The sequence below is a fragment of the Talpa europaea genome, assembly GCF_964194135.1.
Source record: "Talpa europaea genome assembly, chromosome: 11".
Taxonomy (NCBI): Eukaryota; Metazoa; Chordata; class Mammalia; order Eulipotyphla; family Talpidae; genus Talpa; species Talpa europaea.
The window spans coordinates 93,198,856-93,212,024 of record NC_140078.1 but is presented as its reverse complement, the minus strand read 5'-3'; the positions used below and the strand labels follow the sequence as shown (position 1 = coordinate 93,212,024).

Genomic DNA, 13,169 nt, shown 5'->3' with positions numbered 1-13,169 from the left:
AAGGCAAAGCAGCCATCACCACCCCAGTCCCCTGTGGGCAAGACACGCAAGCTCTGACACCCGGAACTGCCCGCTGGGAAGCAACACGAGTGTCAGACTCACAGAAGGCTCCCATTTTAGCCTCAGGTCCCCCCCAGACTGCAGTTCTGAAAGGTGAGCCTGCATCGGCTTGTCACAGCGTGCGGGCTGGGCTCTCCCGCAGGCTTCCTGGCTCAGCAGGTCTGGAGGGGCCAAGAACCTGCATGTCTAACAGGCTCCCTGTGACACTGAGCTGCTGGTCCTGGCAGTGTCCCGAGCACCACCGTCCACTACTCGACAGGATGGGACAGGTTCTGAGGGAGTCGGAGCTCACTGAGACCCGCCCAGGGTTCCTGTGAGGCCTGAGCACTCAGCAAGGAATATGTCTTTCTCCCCTCTGCCCCCTGGCAGCACGAGGCCACTGGGAAGTCTGCCACACAGATAAGTGGGGCCGAGTGCAAAAAGAATCCCACCAAAAAGGCTACACGTACCTCCAGCTGCACGTAGTACTTTGCCTTGAGTTCAAAATAAGGCCTGTGGAAGACAAAGAAAAACCACATGAGGAACATAACACCGCGACCCGGGGTGTAGAGGAGACAGTCGCTGCAGCTGGCCAGCTCAGCCTTCCAGCTCAGTCAGCCCTGACACGGCTGTGAGATGGGGCAGGATGGGTACGGACACCAGTCAGGGCCCCCAGCTTCCCTCAGGGCCCACGACAGAGGCGCCTCTCAAGCGATGGGAATCCCATACCAAACACAGCCAGGAGCCCCTGTACCCCGGTCCACCTTCTCCCCAAGGATGAGGAGCAGACACGCCAGAGAAGTTGCCTCAAACTGTTCACCTCTGTGAAGCTCCAGGTCTGCCTGTGGCTGCTGGGGCTAGGCCATCCCAAGTCATCTCTTTTGCTGGGAAGTCCAGCAAGTATGAGTGAAAAGCAGGGGGTCTGCCCCCAAGATCATTACTGAATAAAAATACACAGCAGTGGCAGCGAGATGACCTTGGGAGAGACCGCCATCTAAACCAGCTTGCAGCGTTTCCTCAGCTTCTGGTCCACAGATGACGTGTGTGTGTGTGTACATAGCTCGCTCCTGTTAAGCTAACAGGTAAACTGAGAGACTGTTAAGCATAGTCAAGGGCACAAACAAGTTCCCCAAAGCCCTGCCTCAGGTCCCCCCCCAATGGCTACACACAGTTTGCTCTTGAAACCCCTTTTTCTGTCTCTCCCAGGTCAGTTCCATCTGGACACCCCCGCCCACCTACTGCCTCTGGAGGGTCTATAAGCCTTGGGGACCTTGAGATGGGACCCTAAATACCTGGTATGAAAGGGTAAGAAGAGGAGGCAGAGGACACCACAGCACCCAGGGCCGCACGCCCGGACTCACTTGGACTTGTTGATGGCGCGCTTGAGCTTCTTCTCCAGCTGCCGCATGCGGCCCATGGCGGCGGTGTACCGGGCTGCTGTCTCCTTGTGCACCAGCTCGCTCCTCGTCTTGGTCTGCTCCGCCTCCATGACCTTCAAGCGACAGCAGAGGTCAGCCGGGCCAAGTCCAGAACAGTCCCTTGTTGGGGCGTGACTCAAGACATTTAAAAAATACTCTGAGGGGCCTCCCTGGTGGCGCAGCGGTTGAGCGCTGGGCTGCGAAGCTGCCCGCAGCCTCTTCAGTGCCGGTTCCATCCCCTGCCACTGGCGAGGGTCCCACATGGCGCGCAGACCTCTCCTGCCGCCCGCTGCTCCCCTCAGCAGTGTACTTCGGTCCTTCTGCCTGCTCTGCTCCCCGCTCTGGCTCTGGTGAATTCTCTCACCCTCCCGCGCTTCTGACTGTACCCAGTGCTTGTACAAATAATTAAAAAATAAATAAATAAAAAATACTCTGAGGATACTAGTGAGCACTGGGATTAAACTAACTGCAAGCACAGTAGGATTGCTTTTCCCTACTTAGCTCGGAAAAATCTTGTCAGATGAGATTAAGGAGCCAAATTGGCTAAAACAAGGAAAAACACAATCAAAGGAAAATGCTTCGCGTCCACCAGGGGGCAGAGGCCTGGGGCCCACACAACCCGGCCTTCCCAGTTTGGGCGGAGGGGAACTGGGAGTCATCTGTGTCAAGCTTTCTATTTCAGGAAGCACAAGGTCGTCCTTAATTGTCAGATCCCGCAGGACTGGAGCCAGTGACAGGGGACACTGAGGGGGCAGAGCTGCTGGAGGCTCTTCTAGTCCAGCCCCACGGGCAGCCTCTCAAAAGGAGCCACCACGAGCAGGTTCAAACTCTATCCCCACTCCCTCATCCCTCCACCCAGGCCTTATGGGGAGCTCATTCCCCACCCCCAACCCGAAGGAGGGGCAGGCATCCACAACACTCTGCTTGAGCCGTCCTCCTAGGAAACGCAGTGGAGTTAGTAAGGGGGAACGGCCTAGCCGAGCCAAGCAGCTATCCCTTCACTTCTGATTCCGAGCAGAGGACAGAGGGCAGCAAAGGGGAGCTGGTCAGGAGCCAACCAAGGTCAAGGATCACAAGAGCGCACCTCTTGCTCACATGCCTCCCTCTCCCACCCCCAGCCCTGTCTCATCAGAAGGCCAGGCCCCCGTGCCTGCAGATTCTGACCTCATCTCCAAAGCCCCTGCCCTCCCACCAGTCCGGCCCAGCATGGTTTGGGCCGTTCACAAGATCTTCCACCTGGGATTTGAAGTCCAGCCAGGCCCAGGACTCAGAGGATGGGCCCTGCAAACAACCCAGCCCTACTGGGGAGCCCCATCCACAGGCAAGACCTTCAGAGAGGATCCGAACCACACAGACCTCAAGGGACACCGGTAAGGAGCGGCCCTACGTCCATCGCTGGAAGACGGTGTCCCTGAGCCTGGCTTAGCGTGCAGCCCAGCAGAGCCCACCGGGAGGACAGCCCACAGGCTGTCCTGGGAGTCTGCTTTCTGCTTGGGGAAACTGCACACAAAACTCACCCAAACCAGAGGGGAGCTGGGTCAGATAGACAAGGGAGGTGTGAAGGCCCTCCCGTCCACAGTGCCGAGCACCCCCAGACCAGACGCTCACACATGACAGATCCTTGCAGGCAGACGCATGCACACGCCCCACCGCACACTCGGCCATGACTCATACCCTCTGGGTGGCGTGATTCAGCATCTCCTGCCAGGCCGAGTCGAACTGCCGCTTGTCATCCTCCAGCAGCCGCTGCTCGGCCAGAGAGATGGTCTCCTTGGCGGCCCGGAGCACCTCCGTGGCCCGCTGGAAGTCCTGCGTGGCTTTCTGAGCTTCCAGCTGAGCCTGCAGGAGAAAGAAGCCCCCGTGAGATCTCAGGAGAAGACGGGGCTCCCGCGACCCATTCACCCACCAAGAGGTGCGTGTCCAGAGGTCCAGGACGAGGCCTGTCCATCTCTGTCAACCCACTTTGGACCAGGCCTGGGAGCAGGGGGTCCTGGTTAGGGCAGGACGGGGAAGGGGCACTGGATAGGTGATTTGCACAGTCCACATCTGCAAGCCAGCTCTTGGTCAGAGTCTGCAGACCGGCCCGTCTCCTGACAGGCGACTCTTCTGTTCCCTGATGATGCCAAGGAGGCTACCGTGGTCCCCAGCACTGTCCTTGTCCAGATCCACAGCTCAATTTATGGCAGGTTACCACCAGGAAGGCCCCCCATGCCCTCCATAGGTGGGGCCGTGGTTCTCAGAGGCCAGACTGTCCTCAGACTCAAAGCTGGCGAGCAGCAGGGATGGGACTGGACTCCCAGTCCTGGAGTCCTCGTCTGGGCTGTCACGCTGCCAGGCAGGCCTGGACTCACACTCGCCGACACCAGCAGCGGGTGAAGGCCCATCACACACAGTCCTGTGCTCAAGGAACCTCAAGGGGCGAATCACCAGCAGCGGAGGCTACGTGAGTCCAGTGCCAGGAGCGTGTCCGAGTGGGCATCAGAAATGGCATCTGCCCAAATTGAGTGGAAACACCCCAGCTTTAAAGACATACCGCAAGTAAGAATGCTACCTATCTCCCTAATAATTGTTATGCCATTACATGATGAAATGATATTCTGGATACACTGGATTAAATAAAATATATTTTAAAATTAATTTCACCAAAAAAAAATTAATTTTGCCTTTTTTTTCTACCATGACTGCTAGAAAACTTACAATTACATCACACATTCTTTGTGGGTAGTAGATATGCCTCTCCCAAAAGTGGGCCACGTGACTGCATCAGAAAACAGCCATAAAGCCTCTGGCCCCCACTCCTGGCAGGTCTGACTTTGACACCCCACCTCAGCACAGGCTCGCCACTGCCAGATGCGGGTGCAGCAGCACCCTCCCCCCGCCATCCATGGCTGACCAGATCCCCACGTCAGTTACAGAAGCCAGGGGGATGCCATGGGGCAGCCCCTGGGATGCACAGGCCCCAGCCACCTCACATGACTTAGAGGAAGTCTTCAGGAACCACAGGCGAGGACTTTTCAAAGGCAGTTAAGGGGACACAGCAGTCCCGGGCCCAGGCGCCTGGTGACCCCTGGGGCCACTGTGTCCTTAGTGAACATGAGCTGTGTGTAGGCCAGGCTGACCCTCGGGCCACGACGCCCTGGGCAGGGAGGGGAAGCGGGCACAGGTGGACTCTCAGATGCCTGTCACACAGAGCGAGACATGGGGATGTGAGAATTGCCTCCTTGCCTCTCACAGCCAACATCACATGCGCGACTGGAAAGAATTCCTCCCCCGAGCAGGAGTTGTGAAAAATGTCCCAGTTTCCTTTCTGAGCATCTGAGAGAGATCAAAACCTTTGAGAGAAGGTTCTAAAACGCTGCTAGCCTCAGGGAGGGAGGGGCGTCCAGGGCGGACATCAAGGTGGCCAACGGGCAGGGCATCCCTTCTGGCTCGGTTCAAGCTCTAATTTTCTGCCTGTGTTTCTGGCGATCCTCAGTGTCAGCAGTTGCCAGAGAGACAGAGTCTTTCAGTTCTGCAAAATTCTTACCTTCTATACCCCTTTCAACTACTGAGGTTAACTTGAAGAGAGGCCCGAGATGGGTACGAGGCATGTTGACGCCATTTTGTCCCTGAGAACATTTGGGTACAAACACTTTAATTAGAATTATCCCAGAACAGACACATCTTCATTTGAAAGCATAGAGAGAATTCCATTAAGCCCATTTGGTTCCTTATTTTTCATATCCAGGGTTCCTAAAATTTTTATCTTTATTTAATCAAAATTATTTCCATTAAAGGTAGTTCTTTTCTGTTTCAAATCAAAAGCTTTGAGCCATTGCACCATTTCCTCCACATCAAATCTTTCTAATTAAGGTTTGTGCCATGAAGTTTCTCATTATTTCTATCAAATTCTACTTTCCTGGTTCAATTTTTTCACAGATCTAAAAATGTGTGCAACATTTGAACATCAATTTTTACTCAGGCCCAAAGGTTACCATGTACAGTTCAGTCATTAGCAATCAACATTAAACTGCGTAATACACAATAGACTTAATGATACATATCATAATAAATCAAAGATTCACTGTGGGTATTTATGAGCAATAGAAAACCTTGCACGGTCTTTAGAGGTGAGCACAGTTGCTCAGACGGCGCACAAGCTCTTCAATACATCAGTGTCAGCAGAGCCTCCAGGGACTAGGAAAGCCAGGGTTAAACAGAAAACGCTCTGAGGTTAAAGATGAGCTGTTTAAAAATAAAACTTAAAAAGCCCTTCTCCGCTTCAAATAATATAGCCAGAACAAAACGGTTAGCCGAGAGTAAGACTGTCGTGGTACATGCTGTAGAAACAGGCTGACGAGCATTTAGAGCTCATTATACTAGGCTCTCTGCTCTGTATGTATTTGAAAGTTTCTGTAATAAAAAGGAAAAGCAGGGGCCTCCTGGGTGGCTCAGGCGGTTGAGTGCTGCACTGTGAAGCTGTCCGCAGCCTCTGCAGCGCGGGTTCGATCCAGGCAGGCTGGGGACAAACCCACATGGCGTAGCAGACCCCTCCTGTCTCGCCCACTGCTCCCCTCAGCAGTGTATTTCAGTCAGTCTGCCTGTTCTGTTCCCCGCTCTGTCTCCGGTGAATCCTCTCACCCTCCCGCGCATCTGGCCTGTACCCCGATTCTTGTATAGAAATAAATATCTCGGGGCCTCCCTGACGGCGCAGCAGTTGAGCGCTGGGCTGCGAAGCTGCCCGTAGCCTCTGCAGCGCCGGTTTGATCCCCAGCTGCCAGCGAGGGTCCCACATGGCACAGCAGACCTCTCCTGCCGTGCCCGCTGCTCCCCTCAGCAGTGTGTTTCGTCAATCTGCCTGTTCTGCTCCCCGCTCTGGCTCTGGTGAATTCTCTCACCCTCCCGCGCTTCTGACTGTATCCAGTGCTTGTATAAATAAATAAATAAATCTTCTTAAAAATAAATATCTCTTTAAAAAAAATAAAAATAAAAAGTAAAAGCAGAAAAAGGTATTATCACGTGCGGCTACCTACTCAGGCTTCTCCGAAGCAGCCCTGTCTCACACAGAAGCCCCAGGCACGGGGCTGTTCCCCTGGGTGTTCATCGCAATGAGATAAACTGCACGCTCAGTCTCCCGTTGCCTCAGCCAAGGCCAGGGGCTCGGGGCACCCGTGGCGAGTGCAGACATGCGCTGCCCGGTCCGCTCCTCTCCTGCTCAAGTGGCCTGATGGGAGCAGCTGCAGAGCGACACATTGATGGGCGCCCCACCGCCAAACCTGGTCGCCCAGCCAACGGCATCAAATAGTCGTCTCTGGGCTCAAGAAGATGCAGAAGGGCCATTTAAATTAAAATGAAAGTTGAACAGCCTCAGAAGTCCCGAGGCCTGCTCACGGGACACATCTGGGTGTTCCAGTAACCCCAAGCCCGGGCAGGGTTCCCTTCTGCCTTGTTGGGAGCAAGTCCTCCCCCACAACCCACCCCCCGCCTTTTTCTCCACCTGACAAGACACACGCCACACCCCATCTCTAAGTTCTTCAAGGATGTGCTAAGTCAGAGAGCTTCTCCGCTGCTGAGGTTCCCCCCAAATCCAGCAGGGTGGCACCTTCCTCTCTGCGTGGGCTGTCAGTCCCAGGACACAGGAAGTCGCAGTTTCTCCCAGACTCAAGGTCAGAAAACATCCACACCAATCAGGGAAGCCATGTCACCCTTCCTGAGACACAGGCTGTGGGCCCAGGGCCCAGCGGGTGGCCTGGTCGTCACCCCCCTTTGAGGGAAGGGGAGAATGTGCTTACATTGCAGACCAGGGAGACCTGGAATAAGCCACAAGAGCTGTAATTACGCCTCGTGACAGCTTTGCAGCTAATGAATAGCTGCTGGTTTCCCATGAGGAAGATGCAGCATAGCAGCAGAGACGTGGGTGTATGAAGAACTGGGGAGCCTGGGAATAGCCCTTCCCGCCCCTCCATCACCACGGGAAGGCTCGGATCCCTTCCTTCTCTCCCTCCCCTCCAGTGGACGGGCCACGGTGGCTCTCGCCCCTGGTTCTGCCTCTGGGGACAGCCCCCTCTACTGGGGACTGTGAGCAGGGTAGCCCACATTTTGGGGAATAGTTTTCCAGAGAGCACCCGCCCCCAGCACCATACGGAGAAACAGACCCCCTTGTAGCTTTCCAGCCACCAAGGACCCCAGCTCTTCACACACCATAGTGCCAACAAATGAAAATTCCAGTGCCCCACACAGAAGTGGCATTGACAGACAGGACAATGGGCCACTGTGAGGCAGCGAGCTGTGTCCAGGACTGAGAGCAACAGGGCATATTCCTGGCACCAACAATGACCATTGTCTTGGGTCGACAGCCTTGAAAAAGTCACCAGACATCTCCACTGCAAATGCCAGGCCTCTGCTACACCCGGGTATCATGAAGACTGGAAGGGTAGGATGCAGATTCCACCTTCAAGAAGTTCACATTCCAGCACTGGCACGTTAGCTCCTGGTGCAGAGGTCAGATCACAGACCTGGAGCTCAGGCTGCTGGGTCAAATCCTGGGCAGGCCACACATGAGCTCTGCGACCCTAAAAACTTAAACTGCTCCGTACCTCAATTTCCCCATCTGCAAAATGCAGACAACATCAAAGCTACTTCATGGGGTTGTTGTGAATATGAAGTGAGGTAACACACGTAAGGGGCTTAGAACACATGCACAGAAAGCAGTGAGGAAGTGTTGGCCGCTGTAACGCAGCGTTAGCTCGTGGTGCACAACCCACTGGACGTGCGTGACCTCTGCGGGGAGCGGATGAGCACCCTGACATTGCGTTTACAATGCACAAACATGTGCGTCTTCAGAGGATAACATCCATCGCGTTCATCAAATTCTGAAAGCAGCAGAGTTGAAGGAAAGCTCAGGGAGGTGGGGGCTGCAGCAAGCCTACAGAACTCACACCTCTGCCCCCCACACCTTCATTTTAAGCAGCCAAAGAGTAACACAGTAACGCTCATCTGTGGTGTCCAGTAGTTTTCTGCCCGAATAGAAATGTTCTCTGTCTGCCCGTCCCAAGATAGTTGCCATCCACCACACGTGGCTAGTGAGGCTGAAGAATTCACTTTCTGTTTTGTTTTACTGATTCATATTTACACAGCCCCGGGTGCTAGTGACGACCTCTGTGGGCATCATAGCTCGTCCGACTGGGGAGGAAAGCATCACAGGTGGACGACAGAATACGTAGCCACGTGGGGCATTCCATAAGTGAATAAATGACTGTCTTACCTGGCAATTTGAAGCAGTGATGGGGCAGGCACAGCACAGAGCAGACACCAGAGGATGAAAGGGGGGCCAGGCCTGACTGTGAAGGCATGTGCGCTGCCTCAGATTTGGGCTTGCAACACAAAAGTGCACGGTCAGCATTCTCCAGAAAAACAGAACCAAGAGGACACGTATCAGCCAGGCACCACATGGTGGTTCGATTAACGGAAGACCCTATAGACAGCCTAGTGTGGCAGGCGATACCATCTAGGCTTGTGAGATTGCGCTCTGTGACATTCACACAATGACAAAATCACCTAACGAGGCATTTCTCAGTATGTATACCCATTGTTACGCAATGCATGCCTGTACAGAGAGAGTAAGGCTTATAAGGAATCAGCTCCTATGATTGTGGAGGTAGGCAAGTCCAAGATCTGCTGGTGGGCTGTCAGGCTAGACACGCAAGGAACAGCCAGTGATACAGTTGAAGTCCAAAGGCTGTTGGCTACAGGATTCCCTCTTACTTAGTGGAGGACAGTCATTTATTCTAATCAGCCCTTCAACTGATTAGACAAGGCCCACCCATGCGATGCTGGGCAATCTGCTTTACTTAAAGTCCATGGATTTAAACTTTCATCCAACAAAAACCCGCAAAGAAACATTCAGAATAATCTTGTCCACACACCAGGGTACTGTGGACCAGTTAAGTTGACAGGAACTCATCAGATATAACAAAAATTTTAAGGAGGACAGGCAGCAGAATTAACAAGATTCAGCTGTGAGGCCATGGGGAGAATCCAAAAGGGGGCACTAGGAGTCAGGAATACCATTTGAAAGGCTATTTCAATAATTCAGGCAAGACATGAGGGTTCACACCAAAGATGTGGGAAGGGGAAATGAGTCACTTCACCAGTGTTTGTTAGAAGAAAGTATGAATGGATGTCGTAACTTGACATCACATACACATACATTTCACAGGAAGCTAGCCTTTCCTCACAGGTCACCAACCGGATAGAAGGGAAAAGTTGTTGTCCACACACCACTAATTGAAGTCACAGAGCGATTCAGGATTTGCAGTGTTTCCATAGTCAAAGGAGTCCTATGCTCTTTTGTGGATCACCTATGCCTACCTCTAATTCTTTCCAACCCGGAGTCTTTTTAGAAGACAGAAAACCCACAGTACAGATGTATTAGCATCTGTTAACTGCCCTTGGAACATCACAGAGATCACTGGTGTGGAGAGGACAACATGACAGGCGGAGAACAGACTGCGCAGTGACCTACAGTGAAACACTCAGACTCTGTGAGTGAAACGTCATATCCTCCCCTTCTGTCGAAGCATCCCTGCTTTAAAGAAAAAAAAAAAAAATCAAGCCTCCCTTGTAGCTACCCATGACTACGTGGCTAGGTTCTGGCAGTGAATGGAAGCAGTGTATTGTCTGGGACCTCCACGTACACACTTTAACGTACAAAGGGCACATGTCAGTCACTTCCTCTTCCCATTTTACCCCTTCTGCCCTGAAATGCAGATGTGCTGGCTGGCGCTCTGCAGCTATCTTGACTTTGAGGATAGGACTCAAGCCATGGAGCAGTGAACAGGCCAGCGGGTCTTGGATGGCTGCTTCCAGGCTGCCTGTGTCAGGTCTTTTAGGTGAGAAAAGGTCTTCCTGTGTGCTCAAGGCACCATTTCTTGCAAATAAATGCAACTCCTAGTTGATAAAAGATGAGGCCACTGTTTTGTGTACAAGGCAATGTGGATTTAGAATTTCAGGCTGCAAAACTTCATCTGTATATTTTCTGATGGCCTTGGGTGCCGACATGGGGCCAAGAGAAGAGGAAACTGCATAAACAAGTGCACATTTTCTTCCCAGAATGGCTCTCAAAAGAACCCACCACAGATGCCTTCCCCCACCTTGCTGAGTGCCCAGCCTACCCAGGTACAGTCTTCTCAGTCTAAAGAGAAACTTCGCTCATAGTCCAGAGACTGCAATCAAGAGATTTACATTTAGAGGATGAAAGAACCTTAGCAGATTTCCACATGCCACCATTTTTCAAAATCAAAAAGGTCCAGCGCTTTCTCTTTTTCTGTAGCAGGGCTCTTTGCTGAAGGACTAGGGAATCCACTTGAGGCTGGTAACGAATTGATGACCGAATGGTCTCGTTTCTGTACTTCCATTTAAATCACTTCTTCAAAGTGAGGCTTCCCAAATACAGCTGATCGTTGCCTTGCCAAAAGCAAGAAAGCACTCCGTACTCTGAGAACACAAGCTCCCTGGTACGAGAAAGTTTCCACGGAAAAAAAATGAATAAACAAGTGAATAAACGAGCAAACAGTCTAATAAAGGCACTCAAGAATGAGGAAGGGGGGAAGCTGGAAGGAGGCGAATGCCAGCAGAGGCCAGAGAAGTCAGGGGAAAGACAGCTGGGCCCACATTCTAGATGGTTTTCAGAAGAGATCCAGTTGGCGTGGCCTCCCACGGAGCCTGGCAGCACTCCACAATCAAACGAGCGAGCGTTAGGGGTAAATAGAAAAGAAAAATCTTCAGATGCAAGTCACTTATCGTAGAAATCCCCTTTCTTCCTAGAAACACCAGGCTTAAGAGGGGCTTGCACAGTGGGGTGAGCATGCTGCATGCTCTTGAGATATGGGGTACGTCTGTTCACTCAGACCGGCCCAAGGCCATGGGCTAAGGAATGTGAGAAATGAGGAAAGGAGGACCAGGGCCCCCCCCACAGCCAGGCACGCTAGGAATTCTGAGCAGGGACAGCTGACTCCAAAATGACTTTCTCCATTTCTCCATCTGGCTGGCGACTCGACTCCACCATTGCCTGCACTTCTAGGGCTGCCAATTTAGCAAATAAAAATATATGATTCCCAGTTTCATTAGGATTTCAGGTTAACAGCAAAACATTTTTTAAATTTTTCGATATTTTACAGCATTGTTTATTTTTGTGCAATATATGCTTGTATGCTTTCCCCTTGTATTCCCCATAAATTCCCATCACCAATTCACCCGTGAACCATCACCCTAGTCCCCTGTCTTGATCCATTTTCCTCTCCCTCCCTCGCAGAATGTCTCTGATTTATGGTTGCCTGCTAATTCTTTTATTAGTATTATTGTTATTTTTTTTTGTGATCCGTTATTTGATACTTCTATATTCCTCCTATAAGTGAAATCATCTGGTATTTTTCTATTTCCTTCTGGCTTATTTCACTGAGCATCACCCCTCCCACTCCATCCATGTTGCTGCAAATGGCATGATTTTACCCTTTTTGATTGCTGAGTAATATTCCATTGTGTATGCAGACCACATCTTCTTGATCCAGTCATCTATTTATGGGCATTTGGGTTGTTTTCATAGCTCACCTATTGTAGATAGTGCTGCAATAAACATAGGGTTGCAGGTATCTTTTTGAATTAATGTTTTTGTGTCCTTTGGGTAGATCCTTAGGAGTGGAATTGCTGGATCACATGGTATTTCCATCTTTAGCAGGTTGAGGAATCTCCACACAGCTTTTCATAGTCGTTGGACTAGTTTGCACTCCTACCAGCAGTGCAGGAGAGTTCCTTTTTCTCCACATCCTCGCCAGTATATGTTGTTGCCTGTTTTTTCTAATTTGTACCATTCTCACTGGTGTAAGGTGGTGTCTCATTGTGGCTTTGACTTGCATTTCCCCAATTATGAGGGATGTTGAACATTTTTTCAAATACTTGCTGGCCATCTGCATTTCTTCCTTGCAGAAGTGTCTTTTTAGCCCTTCTGCCCAATTTTTGACTGGATTGTTTACTTTGTTTTTGTTGACTCATGTAAGTTCTTTGTAGATCTTTGTCATCAGTTCCTCATCAGTTGTACTGTGTGCAAAAATTTTTTCCAATCAGTAAGATGTCTCTTTGTTTTGGTCAATGTCTCTTTAACAGCAAAAAAAAAATTTCAGTTAATTAAATCTCATATATTTCATGAGACTGATACTAAAATAATTATCTGAAGTTCAAATGTAACCGGGTGTCCTGTAGTCTATCTGTGAGTCCCAACTTGGCTAAAACTCCACCAGGATATTTGACCACACAGAAGTGCAAATGGCCATGACCTGTACTTCCAGGCCTTCCTTTGGTGTGATGGGTGTTGCTCCTTCACATATGCATCAAGACGTTGCTCAGTCCCTGAAGTGGGACTAAGCAGCCCCACCAGGTGGGAGCAGAGGATCCCAAGCTACGGAAACCTTTTCAAAGCTGAACAACCTAGGTCCAGCGAGACCAGTGATCTGTAAACCTCGCCAGTCACCAGCTGCTTCTCAGTGTGAAGAATCCATCAGATTCTTAAGGGGAGATTTGCACAGAGTGGAAGGGGGCAGAAAATGAAGTCACAGCCAGAGGGGCAGAGAAGCCTAAATGTGGAAGGAAAACAGGGTAGGCAGAGGGCAGCCCCAAGGTGAGGAAAGGGAACAGGAAGGGAAACCAAAGAGCTCAAGAGAAATGTTGCCATTTGGCCAG

General features: G+C 51.3%; 1 protein-coding gene across 6 annotated transcripts in view; it reads right to left on the bottom strand.

Annotated features, from left to right (window-relative positions):
- Nucleotides 1-13,169, bottom strand: part of SH3BP5 (SH3 domain binding protein 5) — a gene marked incomplete at both ends in the record, with an annotated part of 47,091 nt that overhangs the window by 2,990 nt on the left and 30,932 nt on the right. For 4 of the 6 annotated variants that reach the window (XM_084247610.1, XM_084247612.1, XM_084247611.1 and 1 more), the window contains 3 exons: nucleotides 510-552; nucleotides 1,401-1,531; nucleotides 3,132-3,296. In XM_084247610.1, coding sequence (XP_084103736.1) covers nucleotides 510-552; nucleotides 1,401-1,531; nucleotides 3,132-3,296 — 339 coding nt within the window. The remainder of the gene's footprint in view (nucleotides 1-509; nucleotides 553-1,400; nucleotides 1,532-3,131; nucleotides 3,297-13,169) is intronic. The other 2 variants (XM_084247614.1, XM_084247615.1) reach the window with 2 other exon arrangements.